The 15,100-nt window shown below is 40.9% G+C and overlaps 1 protein-coding gene across 5 annotated transcripts in view; it reads left to right on the plus strand.

Moving 5' to 3' along the window:
* The window catches only part of PGAP1 (post-GPI attachment to proteins inositol deacylase 1), a 1,221,194-nt gene that overhangs the window by 360,183 nt on the left and 845,911 nt on the right, over positions 1-15,100 (plus strand). For all 5 annotated transcript variants that reach the window (XM_056536018.1, XM_056536017.1, XM_056536020.1 and 2 more), the window contains exon 9: positions 1,759-1,814. In XM_056536018.1, the coding sequence (XP_056391993.1) occupies positions 1,759-1,814 (56 nt within the window). The remainder of the gene's footprint in view (positions 1-1,758; positions 1,815-15,100) is intronic.

Raw genomic sequence — 15,100 nt, forward strand, 5'->3', positions numbered from 1 at the left:
CATACACCCCTGCAATTTGCTGTGTCTTCGCTTTGGTTGGAAATTGCCTTATCCGGTGGTGGCACGCTGGTTGGACACTTGCAGACGCACTGGGACTGCTTTGCTTAGAGATATATATATATATATATATGTATAATGTGTGTGTATATATATATATATAAAATCAGGATTTCTGTCGGTCTGCTCCGCTCACCGCCCTGCCTGCAAGCTGTTGGAACTATAACTCCCAGCATGTCCTCACTGTAAGGGCACGCTGGGAGTTGTAGTCCCTCAATAGCTAGCAGGCAGGTGGCTGGGGAGCGGAGCTGCGCAAAAAGTAACAGTTGGCAACTTTTTGTGCAACTTTTGTTTTAAACGCTGTCAAAGGCAAGTTTGTAAGCCAGGTCTGAGTTGGTTTACACTTGCGACTTTTTAAGGGAGTTTGCGACTTTTGTTTGTACCTACATGCGGCTTTCACATTTGATAAATTCCCGACCACTGCAAAGTGAAAACTGATAATTACTTAGGTGGGGATGATTAGTATTTCCCTTCCCACCAATGGTATCCCTTGGTGTTACCATTCATCCAAAAGGGTGGTAATTATTTAAAGTCTTAGTTTAGTGCAGGCCACTTAATGACTACTACACCATACTCTTCAAGTATTTGTGGAACTGGCTTTGTGGCAACAGTTTGAAAAACCTGATGTACACAAAGTTGGTATTTTACGGTTGTCTAAAATGTCTTTGTATGGTATGACATTAATATAGGGCCTAGACCAAAACCTGTCAAATGGCCTAATTCACTAAATGTTTTAGCAGATACTGTGCATGTCAATGTTTTTCTGAACCAATACTGAGTACACCCCTAAAATTGATTAACGTTTATTGGTATCACACAGGGGTGGACTGACAACTCACAGGGCCCCTGTGTGCCACCCACCCATGTGTGAGCCATATCTATACAGATGCCTCGCCCACATACAGTATAGTTAGTAGTACACCATTACATGTAGTGTTTTGCTGTGTGATGTTAAATCCAATAAATCTTTTAGAAAACTTCATGTAATAATGCATGTGCCTAGAAAAGGTGTTTGTGTGTTGTTTCTTAACAATGATTATGATTAGCATTGATCACGTGTCTTCAAAAAGACGCACAATACAGTCAGACCCCGAATGGTACATGATCTGCTTAGTACTGACACATTTTGGCCATTTAGGAGCATAGGAAACTGTGGCCTGGCCTGTGGTGAGTGCTAGAAGGGTGTGGTGTTTGGTGTGTGCTGGCCATGGGGGTCTTTCTCTTCTTTTAGCAATACTAATATCTCCTGGCTGTTCCGTTCCCCCCCCCCCTCCCCCCCTTTATTAATACTCACTGCACCTGCTAATGACTCGTATCTCATCAGCTGGAAGCAGCATCATCACTAGTGCTGCAGGAACGACCGGGAGTGAAGATATTAATGTTGCTAAAAGAACAATGGGAAACCTTCTATTGCTAGTTTTTTTCAGAAATAGCATATATGTATACAGTTTGCTGCAAATCTTTTAAATGCCTACATGGAATGGGGTAAGGGAAGCATAGGTAATAAGAGGCTCACCCACACTGTAAGCCTATGTATTCAGGTTACATAGGACAGCGGGTTCCCCTCTGGCCCTGGCCCTCGGGCAGTTTCAGTCCGCCCCTGGTGTCACAGGACCGAAATATAATAACAGACTATATAGATTTATTTATTTTTCAAATTGATTATTGTTTTAGTTGATTCATGTTTCAATTATTTTTCAGAAACCTCAAGATGGTTCTTTATCAAAACAAGAAACTGGGTTCTTACAGTTACAAAGGTAAACTTTTTTATTTTAGTGCTAAGCATATTTTATTAAAGGGGTACTCCGTTCCCTTGCTTTCGGAGCTCCGCTCCCCAGCGTCCGGAAGTTATTGTTCCAAACGATGTGTGTCGCGCCCCCTTCCCATAGACTTTCGTTGAGGGGGCGGGCGTGTATGCGTGATGTCACGAGGGGGCGGGCGTGACGTCACGAGGGGCGGCCCTGAACACGGAAACCCGCACATACATCCTTCGGAACAATAACTTCTGGACTCTGGGAAGCAGAGCTCCGAAAGCAAGTGAACGGAGTATCCCTTTAAATCATTGCAGCATGTGGATACAATGATGACTCAACTGGGTATAGGAAAACATCACAGGTAAATAGCTCTGGAAACAATTCAGTAAAACATAATGTTTATCAGACATGCTCTGTTTAACACAGTTGTCTTTTTAAACATGAAATGTGTGATCTAGATGATTTTGAGTGGGTGGTGGATGGTTGACTGTGATGACTGGTACCTCTACATAAATCGCATAGAAAAGCCATTTAAAGGAGTAATACAGTATTAGAAAAACAGCAATTTTCTTTAAAAAACGGTACAACATCTTTCTTTGGGTTGTGTGTGTGTGGTAATGCAGTTCAGTTCATTTGAAGTAAATGGAGTGAAGTTGTAATACCACATGATGATGTGCAATGTAAAGGTCATAGGTCACATGGTCAGTCAGCTATCTTGGTTTTTGTGCCAATATTTGCACAATTTTCAAAAATCTTCTCTGGAACCATTTAAACTACAGATATAAAATTGCTGTATGTAGTCCAGAATCAGATTTGTTTATTAACCTGTTAAGGACCAAGCCCATTTTGACCTTAAAGGGATACTCCGCCCGTAGACATCTTATCCCCTATCCAAAGGATAGGGGATAAGATGTCAGATCGCCGCAGTCCCGCTGCTGGGGAGCCCCGGGATCGCCGCTGCGGCACTGCGCTATCATTACTGCACAGAGCGAGTTCGCTCTGCACGTAATGACGGGCAATACAGGGGCCGGAATATCGTTACGTCACGGCTCCGCCCCTCGTGACGTCATGGCCCGCCCCCTCAATACAAGTCTATGGGAGGAAGCGTCCCCCTGCCATATACATGCATTAAGGGGACGGGCCGTGATGTCACGAGAGCGGAGCCATGACGTCACGCTGCTCCGTCCCCTGTATCGCCCATTCCTTTTTATATTTTCAACCACAGACTAGTATGAGGGCTTGTTTTTTGCGTGACCAGTTGTCCTGCATAATGAAATCACTCATTCTACCATAAAACGTATGGCACAACCAAAAAAATACTATTTGTGTGGGGAAATTAAAAAGAAAACCGCAATTTAGCAAATTTTGGAAGGTTTCGTTTTCACGCCTTACAATTTATGGTTAAAAAATGTTCACGTAGCAATTTTGCGCTTTTTTATTTTTACGTTCACGCCGTTCACCGTACGGGATCAATAACATTACATTTTAATAGTTTGGAAATTTACGAATGCGACGATACCAAATATGTGTATTCATTTTTTATTTATTTTTTTTACACTTTATGGGGGTAAAATGGGAAAAAAGGACATTTTACATTTTTATTGGGGGATCTGTATTGATCACAGCCTCTGAGAGGTTAAAGGCGGACATCCGCACGATCGCGGAGTCTGCCATTACCGGCGGGTCCCTGGCTGCTGATAGCTGCCGGGACCTGCCGCGCAAGACACGTGCACCGGTCCGGTTCTCGCAGTCATGGTGGCGCGTAAATGTACGTCATGGTGCGGTAAGTACCACGGCACCATGACGTACATTTACGTCCATTTTCGTTAAGGAGTTAAGTCTATTGATCACATGGTTTGGCTGCCATATTGGATATTCTACAAACATCTTCTCTTAAATGGTTTGTTAAAATAATTTAATATTAGCCACACATGTCCACAGCTTCCTCTTGTACAAAGTTTGTTAAAGCTGATTCATTTGACCACCGCACACCAATTACATTTAGATAGCATTAATTAATTTTTTTTTAAACAAATGTGTGTAATAGGTACACTGTTAATCAAAAGCATATGTTTCATTGTATAATGAGTGCTCTATTTTACAAAAAAATTTTTACATAAAGGTTATAGGTCAGATGATCTGGCAGCCATCTTGTTTTAGGTGACAATATTCAGTACCATATCAGGGGTGTGGAAATAAAAAAAATAAAAAAAAAAAAAAAAAAAAAAAAACTACTTTTCCACAGGACTAAATTGGAGCAAAATCTACTTGTCCCTCATTATGATCCACTTGTCCGGGCCAATTTTTCGCTTTTAGGGTGCGTTCCCACAGGGCGTATACGCAGAGTATGTGACACGCGGCCCCGCCTCCAAAACTCACTACACACATAGGGCTGCTGCCGGAAAGCCCTGTGTGTATAGTGAGTAAGGGATACACAGCGTATTTCCCGCTGCTGCTGTAAAATTTGCGCAGCGTCAAATACGCTGCGTATACGCCCTGTGGAAACGCACCCTTACGCTCTAATTTTTTCCTCCTCGCCCTATAATAGCCATAAATACCTACTATAATGGTACCTTTTTAATTTTTCAAGAACATATTCTCTGAACCAATATATATATATATATATAACATATATATATATATATATATATATATATATATATTAGGTGAAGTGAAATTGAAATAGTAAAAGATAATTTTGCAGATTTGGTGGTTTTCTTTTGTACGCCATTTACCATGTGGTCAGATAACATGTTAGTTTCATACTTTAGGCCGCCTGATTACAGTAATACCAGATTTTTATAGTTTACGTCATGTTTTACTAATTAAAAAAAAATTCTGAACTTGTAGCTTTTTTTTCCCCGCGTACCAGGCTGTATGAGGGCTATTTTTTTGCGCCATAATCAGTTTTTTTGTATCGGTACCATTTTGGTATTGATCTGACTTTTTAATTGCTTTTTACCTTTTTTTGTCTGGGATATTATAAAAATTATAATTTTGTGTTTTTTTTTTTTTTTTTTTTTTTTACATTTACCGTACGGGATACATAATGTTATATATGCACGCTGCTATACTACATATGTTTATTTTTATTATGTTTGCATGGTTTTATATAGGAAAAGGGGGTCATTTTAACTTTTAACATAAAAGGTGGGTTTTTTAAACTTTTATTAAAACTTTTTATTTTTTTTTTAACACTTCATTAGACTTTTTGGAGGAATCATTAGATTCCTCATACAGATTAATAGAGTTCTATTGAACTCAATTGATCTGTGTGCTCTGCGATCCATTGATAGAGCCTAGTCCAGCCAGGCTCTATCAATGACAGAGCCACGGGACAGCAGGAAGCAGAGGTAAGCCCTCCGACTACTTGCACTGTGGATCGCCCGCTCGCGATCGCGAACTAGCCCACCAGGGAGCATTCACAGGTCCCTTTAGATGCCGCTGTCATCTTTGACAGTGGCGATCTAAAGGGTTAATAGCCAGCCAGCTGCAGAGTATGGAGCGGGCAGGAGTCCGGAGCCCCTTCCATACAGACTGCTAAGCGCTGCATGCTGGCTGGAAACTTGCACCCTGTGCAGACTTGCGTCCGCTCCTCCCCTCAGCTCTCCGATTCTAGAGCTGTGTGGAGCGAAGGCAGAGGGCGCAAGTCTGCACGGGGAGAAAGAAGGCAGAGCAGGGGAGATAGGACATACACAGCTTCTCATTTCCCCCTGCTCTGCTTTGGAGGACACATGGAGCGGGCACGAGTCAGGAGCCCGCTCCATACCGTCTGCAGAGCGCCGCAGCGCTTGTCAGGTCCGGCCCTGCTTGCCCAAAGCCAGGCTAAGGGCCGTAAAAATTCACCTGCCCGGCGCCCGAAACTGCATGTCCCGGGCGTCGGGCGATAAGAATTCCACATCCCTGCGTATGCAAAGATGTGTATTTCTGAAACCATTAAAGGAAAAAACGTACAAATTACTGTGACCTAGACTCATACATGTTCAATTAATTCAACCATATTGAATAATGTAAATATCAACAATTATTCCTATTTTTTCCTGTGTTTTTTTTCTTTCTTTCATAAGCCTGTTATCACCTCACTGTTATAATTTTGCCCCAAAATAGAGCCCTGCACTCTGCATATTCAGTTGTAACATAAAGGTAATAGGTCACATGGTCAGAAAGCCATCTTGGTTTGTTTGGCTAGTTTTTGCACAATATTAAAACTTCTGCAATCGCAACATACTGATATATAAATTGTTGTGTATGGTTACACTGTGATCTTGATTACTTGTTCATTACAATTCTATTGGTCACATAGTTTGTCTGTCATATTTGATTGCACAATATTGTGCAAACCTCTTCTTTTCTGCAACCGTGCAACTGCAATAATTTTGCGCACATGTCCAAGGTTATCTCGTGTATCATGTTTGTTAAAGCTGGTTCATATGCCTAATCAATATGACCACCACAAGCCATTCAAAAGTATGGTAAAAGGTTTATTAAGTTTTCAAGAATAGAAATGTACAAATACAAACACATTTGAAAGGTGGCTGAAGAAGAGGAAGTAAACTCGAGCCATAATGGCTCACATCATTAAACACCAATAGTTGTAACAATAGGATCATCAAGTAACTCACAAATATCAAGAACTGGGAAGAAAAATAAAAAAGGAGGGCCTCACGAGGGGGAGGGGTATAAGGAAGAGGAGTAGGACAAAAGGCAGGGAAAGGGGAAAGAGAGGGGTAAACAGAAGGGACGCAAGACGCAGTCTCTGGCTATGCCAGAACGTATACACATAGAGGTCAAATAGAAACCAAGGTCCACATATAATCGAGTTATTGGGATGCACTAATGTACAAACACGTCATGGTATAGCACATAAACTTTCTCTAAGGTTTCTCGACGTGTTTCTGCCGTGATGTAACGGCGTCCTTAGGGGAAACCGATAGAGAATACTGAATATAGTTCAGATACATAATGTGGTCAAATTATAATATCTTGCTAAAATGTGCAATTATCCCACACAGCTTTATATGAGACCGATACTTATGATGTCAAGTATACAGATACAAAGAATCTCAAGCTGTAAAATGCCGCAGGACTCCTGGTACCTAGAAGAAAAAGTAGGGTGGGGGAGACAAAGGACCATAGTAACCTTTTAGAAAGGTGTCCCTGTGAAATGGAAAAAGTATCCCCCAACTCCTTTACTCACAAACCAGTCAATGCTGCAATATTGTACTTAAGGAGAAAAAGACAGAGAAAAATCCTAATCACCAAAGATTTCTGTAAAGGAAGGGGAGGCAAACTGTGTTCCGCAAAGCGGATTACGCACGGTCTTGTTGTCCAGCTGACAGATTAATGGTGGAGCGCATACCTGCATTTGGCAGTGAGCCGTGATATTCGGCTTCATTGCGCTCACACACCATGTGAGGTCGGCATCTGACGCTATATCCGGCCGCTGAAGCGACGCTTCAGTGTGCCGTGCCTCCGTCTGACGCCTCTTATCTTTGCCTGTTTTTTTTTATAAATGTTCACTCCATGTGGGTTCACGGTCTCACGTTGGCAGTGACAAGCAGGTAGTTGAGTGAAGGTTGTAGCTGGCTTTCTGAGAGAGTCACCATCATGAGATTGGACATAGCAGGTTACTATGAGGTACGGGAACCCTTTTAAGGGCTGATCGTCCTGCCTAGGTATAGAGCATATTTAGTTAGAGTAGGGCATTATAGGCTCTTTAGGCCCATATTAATCCCCTTCCTCTACCTCTTGATAGGGCTTCCTTGACCCATGGAGACCGTGAACCAACTATTTATTTGGATGGGTGGATAAACACTCTTTGTAATCACTATCTTTTTTGTTTACAATAGATATTGGCTTCTCTGGCCATATGTCAAGACATGGGACACCTGACTCTTTCCATTAAGAACAGTGCCCCTCTGATTGTAAATAGGGCACCTTGACGGTTTGCCCATGCTTTGGCAATGTCCTGAGTTGGAGTATTCTTAATAACGGGTTATGAATTGATGGACATGTTAGCACTATAATCATAGCATATCCATCATTGCTCCTAGATCTTTTATCTAGTATGCCGTCAGGCCCGTTGCTACAGGACAGGCAAACCAAGCAATTGCTTGGGGCCCCGAGCTGGCTGGGGGCCCTCGAGCACAGCCAGTGCTTGCCCGTCCTGTAGTGATTAACAATCCTGCTCTTGTTTGTGCTCCGGGCCCCAGGCACCCAAACAAGAGGGCCCCCGAATGTCTGACATGTTTTTAAAATAAACTAATTTGCAGCTTTGGAGTTCTTCTCACCTCACCACAATCACGCTCCCCCCACCCCCGCTGAACTTGGTATCTTCCCTCAGCCCGGACTCTTCTCTCAGCCTTCAGCCGTCTGAGCAGGGGGAGGGGGAGGAGGGAGGAGAGAGCTGTGAGGAAAGGAGACCGCAGAGGCTGTTCAACATGGGGGCATGACTAACGTAGGTGTCCCTGCATGTATTTGTGTATAAGCGTGTGTGTGGATATATATATATATATATATGTGTGTGTACATATGTGTATATCTATGTACTGTGCCTGCGTGTGTGTGTGTGTTACTACTGTGGATGACTATATGTAAAGTGCATGTGTGTATCTATACCAGTGTTTCCTAATCAGGGTATCTCCAGTTGTTGCAAAACTACAACTCCCAGCATGCCCAGACAGCCTGGGCATGCTGGGAGTTGTAGTTTTGTAACCTCTGTAGTAGAGATGAGCGAACTTACAGTAAATTTGATTCGTCACAAACTTCTCAACTCGGCAGTTGATGACTTTTCCTGCATAAATTAGTTCAGCTTTCCGGTGGGCTGGAAAAGGTGGATACAGTCCTAGGAGACTCTTTCCTAGAAATGTATTCAACTTTTCCAGCCCACTGGAGCACCTGAAGGCTGAACTAATTTACGCAGGAAAATCATCAACTGCCGAGCCGAGAAGTTCGTGACGAATCGAATTTACTGTAAGTTCGCTCGTCTCTACTCTGTAGGCATCCTGGTTGGGAAACACTGATCTATGTATGTAATGTGTACAGTATGTTGTGTGTGTATGAAGCATGTACAGTATGTAATGTGTACAGTATGTGTGTGTATGATGCATGTACAGTATGTAATGTGTACAGTATGTTGTGTGTGTATGAAGCATGTACAGTATGTAATGTGTACAGTATGTGTGTATGATGCATGTACAGTATGTAATGTGTACAGTATGTGTGTGTATGATGTATGTAATGTGTACAGTGTGTGTGTATGATACATGTACAGTATGTAATGTGTACAGTGTGTGTGTGTATGATGCATGTACAGTATGTAATGTGTACAGTATGTGTGTGTATGATGTATGTAATGTGTACAGTGTGTGTATGATGCATGTACAGTATGTAATGTGTACAGTGTGTGTGTGTGTATGTTGCATGTACAGTACCCCTCGACAAAGGTTTGTCCGAAACGCTGCGTTGGGGCTGTGTCACCCTGTTCCCCGGGACTGTCCACAGTTTAAGTATTTATTTACTACTATAGGGCTGTTTTTCTTTCTCTTTGTTGCTCTCCATTATATTTATTATGTGTTACTACTTTCAGTGAACGGGGTACAGTGTGACACCTTGGTGTTTTTTGTTTTCTATCCCCCATTGACTGTGTTATGCCTCCAATGTGTTTTAAAGTATATGTGATTTGATAAACTTTGGATTTTGTATATTTCTATAAAGTGATTCCATTTTCTTTTGTTGTGCTAGTATGTAATGTGTACAGTGTGTGTGTGTATGATGCATGTACAGTATGTAATGTGTACAGTGTGTGTATGATGCATGTATAGTATGTAATGTGTACAGTGTGTGTGTATGATGCATGTATAGTATGTAATGTGTACAGTGTGTGTGTGATGCATGTACAGAATGTAATGTGTACAGTGTGTGTGTGTGTGTGTGATGCATGTACAGTATGTAATGTGTACAGTGTGTGTGATGCATGTACAGTATGTAATGTGTACAGTGTGTGTGATGCATCATACTGTACATGCATCACACACACACTGTACACATTACATACTGTATATGCATCACACACACACTGTACACATTACATACTGTACATGCATCACACACACTGTACACATTACATACTGTACATGCATCACACACACACTGTACACATTACATACTGTACATGCATCACACACACTGTACACATTACATACTGTACATGCATCACACACTGTACACATTACATACTGTACATGCATCACACACACTGTACACATTACATACTGTACATGCATGTACAGTATGTAATGTGTACAGTGTGTGTGTGTATGATGCATGTACAGTATGTAATGTGTACAGTGTGTGTGATGCATGTACAGTATGTAATGTGTACAGTGTGTGTGTGTGTGTGTGTGATGCATGTACAGTATGTAATGTGTACAGTGTGTGTGATGTATAATACTGTACATGCATCACACACACACTGTACACATTACATACTGTACATGCATCACACACACACTGTACACATTACATACTGTACATGCATCACACACACTGTACACATTACATACTGTACATGCATCACACACACACTGTACACATTACATACTGTACATGCATCACACACACTGTACACATAACATACTGTACATGCATCACATACACTGTACACATTACATACTGTACATGCATGTACAGTATGTAATGTGTACAGTGTGTGTGTGTGTGATGCATGTACAGTATGTAATGTGTACAGTGTGTGATGCATGTACAGTATGTAATGTGTAGTGTGTGTGTGTGATGCATGTACAGTATGTAATGTGTAGTGTGTGTGTGATGCATGTACAGTATGTAATGTGTACAGTGTGTGTGTGATGTATGTAATGTGTACAGTGTGTGTGCGATGCATGTACAGTATGTAATGTGTACAGTGTGTGTGCGATGCATGTACAGTATGTAATGTGTACAGTGTGTGTGCGATGCATGTACAGTATATAATGTGTACAGTGTGTGTGCGATGCATGTACAGTATGTAATGTGTACAGTGTGTGTGCGATGCATGTACAGTATGTAATGTGTACAGTGTGTGTGCGATGCATGTACAGTATGTAATGTGTACAGTGTGTGTGTGTGATGCATGTACAGTATGTAATGTGTACAGTGTGTGTGTGTGATGCATGTACAGTATGTAATGTGTACAGTGTGTGTGTGATGCATGTACAGTATGTAATGTGTACAGTGTGTGTGTGATGCATGTACAGTATGTAATGTGTACAGTGTGTGTGATGCATGTACAGTATGTAATGTGTACAGTGTGTGTGTGTGATGCATGTACAGTATGTAATGTGTACAGTGTGTGTGTGTGTGTGTGATGCATGTACAGTATGTAATGTGTACAGTGTGTGTGTGTGATGCATGTACAGTATGTAATGTGTACAGTGTGTGTGTGATGCATGTACAGTATGTAATGTGTACAGTGTGTGTGTGTGATGCATGTACAGTATGTAATGTGTACAGTGTGTGTGTGTATGATGTATGTAATGTGTACAGTGTGTGTGTATGATGTATGTAATGTGTACAGTGTGTGTGTATGATGCATGTACAGTATGTAATGTGTACAGTATGTGTGTGTATGATGTATGTAATGTGTACAGTGTGTGTATGATGCATGTACAGTATGTAATGTGTACAGTGTGTGTGTATGTTGCATGTACAGTACCCCTCGACAAAGGTTTGTCCGAAACGCTGCGTTGGGGCTGTGTCACCCTGTTCCCCGGGACTGTCCACTGTTTAAGTATTTATTTACTACTATAGGGCTGTTTTTCTTTCTCTTTGTTGCTCTCCATTATATTTATTATGTGTTACTACTTTCAGTGAACGGGGTACAGTGTGACACCTTGGTGTTTTTTGTTTTCTATCCCCCATTGACTGTGTTATGCCTCCAATGTGTTTTAAAGTATATGTGATTTGATAAACTTTGGATTTTGTATATTTCTATAAAGTGATTCCATTTTCTTTTGTTGTGCTAGTATGTAATGTGTACAGTGTGTGTGTGTATGATGCATGTACAGTATGTAATGTGTACAGTGTGTGTATGATGCATGTATAGTATGTAATGTGTACAGTGTGTGTGTATGATGCATGTATAGTATGTAATGTGTACAGTGTGTGTGTGATGCATGTACAGAATGTAATGTGTACAGTGTGTGTGTGTGTGTGTGTGTGTGATGCATGTACAGTATGTAATGTGTACAGTGTGTGTGATGCATGTACAGTATGTAATGTGTACAGTGTGTGTGATGCATCATACTGTACATGCATCACACACACACTGTACACATTACATACTGTATATGCATCACACACACACTGTACACATTACATACTGTACATGCATCACACACACTGTACACATTACATACTGTACATGCATCACACACACACTGTACACATTACATACTGTACATGCATCACACACACTGTACACATTACATACTGTACATGCATCACACACTGTACACATTACATACTGTACATGCATCACACACACTGTACACATTACATACTGTACATGCATGTACAGTATGTAATGTGTACAGTGTGTGTGTGTATGATGCATGTACAGTATGTAATGTGTACAGTGTGTGTGATGCATGTACAGTATGTAATGTGTACAGTGTGTGTGTGTGTGTGTGTGATGCATGTACAGTATGTAATGTGTACAGTGTGTGTGATGTATAATACTGTACATGCATCACACACACACTGTACACATTACATACTGTACATGCATCACACACACACTGTACACATTACATACTGTACATGCATCACACACACTGTACACATTACATACTGTACATGCATCACACACACACTGTACACATTACATACTGTACATGCATCACACACACTGTACACATAACATACTGTACATGCATCACATACACTGTACACATTACATACTGTACATGCATGTACAGTATGTAATGTGTACAGTGTGTGTGTGTGTGATGCATGTACAGTATGTAATGTGTACAGTGTGTGATGCATGTACAGTATGTAATGTGTAGTGTGTGTGTGTGATGCATGTACAGTATGTAATGTGTAGTGTGTGTGTGATGCATGTACAGTATGTAATGTGTACAGTGTGTGTGTGATGTATGTAATGTGTACAGTGTGTGTGCGATGCATGTACAGTATGTAATGTGTACAGTGTGTGTGCGATGCATGTACAGTATGTAATGTGTACAGTGTGTGTGCGATGCATGTACAGTATATAATGTGTACAGTGTGTGTGCGATGCATGTACAGTATGTAATGTGTACAGTGTGTGTGCGATGCATGTACAGTATGTAATGTGTACAGTGTGTGTGCGATGCATGTACAGTATGTAATGTGTACAGTGTGTGTGTGTGATGCATGTACAGTATGTAATGTGTACAGTGTGTGTGTGTGATGCATGTACAGTATGTAATGTGTACAGTGTGTGTGTGATGCATGTACAGTATGTAATGTGTACAGTGTGTGTGTGATGCATGTACAGTATGTAATGTGTACAGTGTGTGTGATGCATGTACAGTATGTAATGTGTACAGTGTGTGTGTGTGATGCATGTACAGTATGTAATGTGTACAGTGTGTGTGTGTGTGTGTGATGCATGTACAGTATGTAATGTGTACAGTGTGTGTGTGTGATGCATGTACAGTATGTAATGTGTACAGTGTGTGTGTGATGCATGTACAGTATGTAATGTGTACAGTGTGTGTGTGTGATGCATGTACAGTATGTAATGTGTACAGTGTGTGTGTGTATGATGTATGTAATGTGTACAGTGTGTGTGTATGATGTATGTAATGTGTACAGTGTGTGTGTATGATGCATGTACAGTATGTAATGTGTACAGTATGTGTGTGTATGATGTATGTAATGTGTACAGTGTGTGTATGATGCATGTACAGTATGTAATGTGTACAGTGTGTGTGTATGTTGCATGTACAGTACCCCTCGACAAAGGTTTGTCCGAAACGCTGCGTTGGGGCTGTGTCACCCTGTTCCCCGGGACTGTCCACTGTTTAAGTATTTATTTACTACTATAGGGCTGTTTTTCTTTCTCTTTGTTGCTCTCCATTATATTTATTATGTGTTACTACTTTCAGTGAACGGGGTACAGTGTGACACCTTGGTGTTTTTTGTTTTCTATCCCCCATTGACTGTGTTATGCCTCCAATGTGTTTTAAAGTATATGTGATTTGATAAACTTTGGATTTTGTATATTTCTATAAAGTGATTCCATTTTCTTTTGTTGTGCTAGTATGTAATGTGTACAGTGTGTGTGTGTATGATGCATGTACAGTATGTAATGTGTACAGTGTGTGTATGATGCATGTATAGTATGTAATGTGTACAGTGTGTGTGTATGATGCATGTATAGTATGTAATGTGTACAGTGTGTGTGTGATGCATGTACAGAATGTAATGTGTACAGTGTGTGTGTGTGTGTGTGTGTGTGATGCATGTACAGTATGTAATGTGTACAGTGTGTGTGATGCATGTACAGTATGTAATGTGTACAGTGTGTGTGATGCATCATACTGTACATGCATCACACACACACTGTACACATTACATACTGTATATGCATCACACACACACTGTACACATTACATACTGTACATGCATCACACACACTGTACACATTACATACTGTACATGCATCACACACACACACTGTACACATTACATACTGTACATGCATCACACACACTGTACACATTACATACTGTACATGCATCACACACTGTACACATTACATACTGTACATGCATCACACACACTGTACACATTACATACTGTACATGCATGTACAGTATGTAATGTGTACAGTGTGTGTGTGTATGATGCATGTACAGTATGTAATGTGTACAGTGTGTGTGATGCATGTACAGTATGTAATGTGTACAGTGTGTGTGTGTGTGTGTGATGCATGTACAGTATGTAATGTGTACAGTGTGTGTGATGTATAATACTGTACATGCATCACACACACACTGTACACATTACATACTGTACATGCATCACACACACACACTGTACACATTACATACTGTACATGCATCACACACACTGTACACATTACATACTGTACATGCATCACACACACACTGTACACATTACATACTGTACATGCATCACACACACACTGTACACATAACATACTGTACATGCATCACATACACTGTACACATTACATACTGTACATGCATGTACAGTATGTAATGTGTACAGTGTGTGTG

The sequence above is a fragment of the Hyla sarda genome, chromosome 8, assembly GCF_029499605.1.
Source record: "Hyla sarda isolate aHylSar1 chromosome 8, aHylSar1.hap1, whole genome shotgun sequence".
NCBI lineage: Eukaryota > Metazoa > Chordata > Amphibia > Anura > Hylidae > Hyla > Hyla sarda.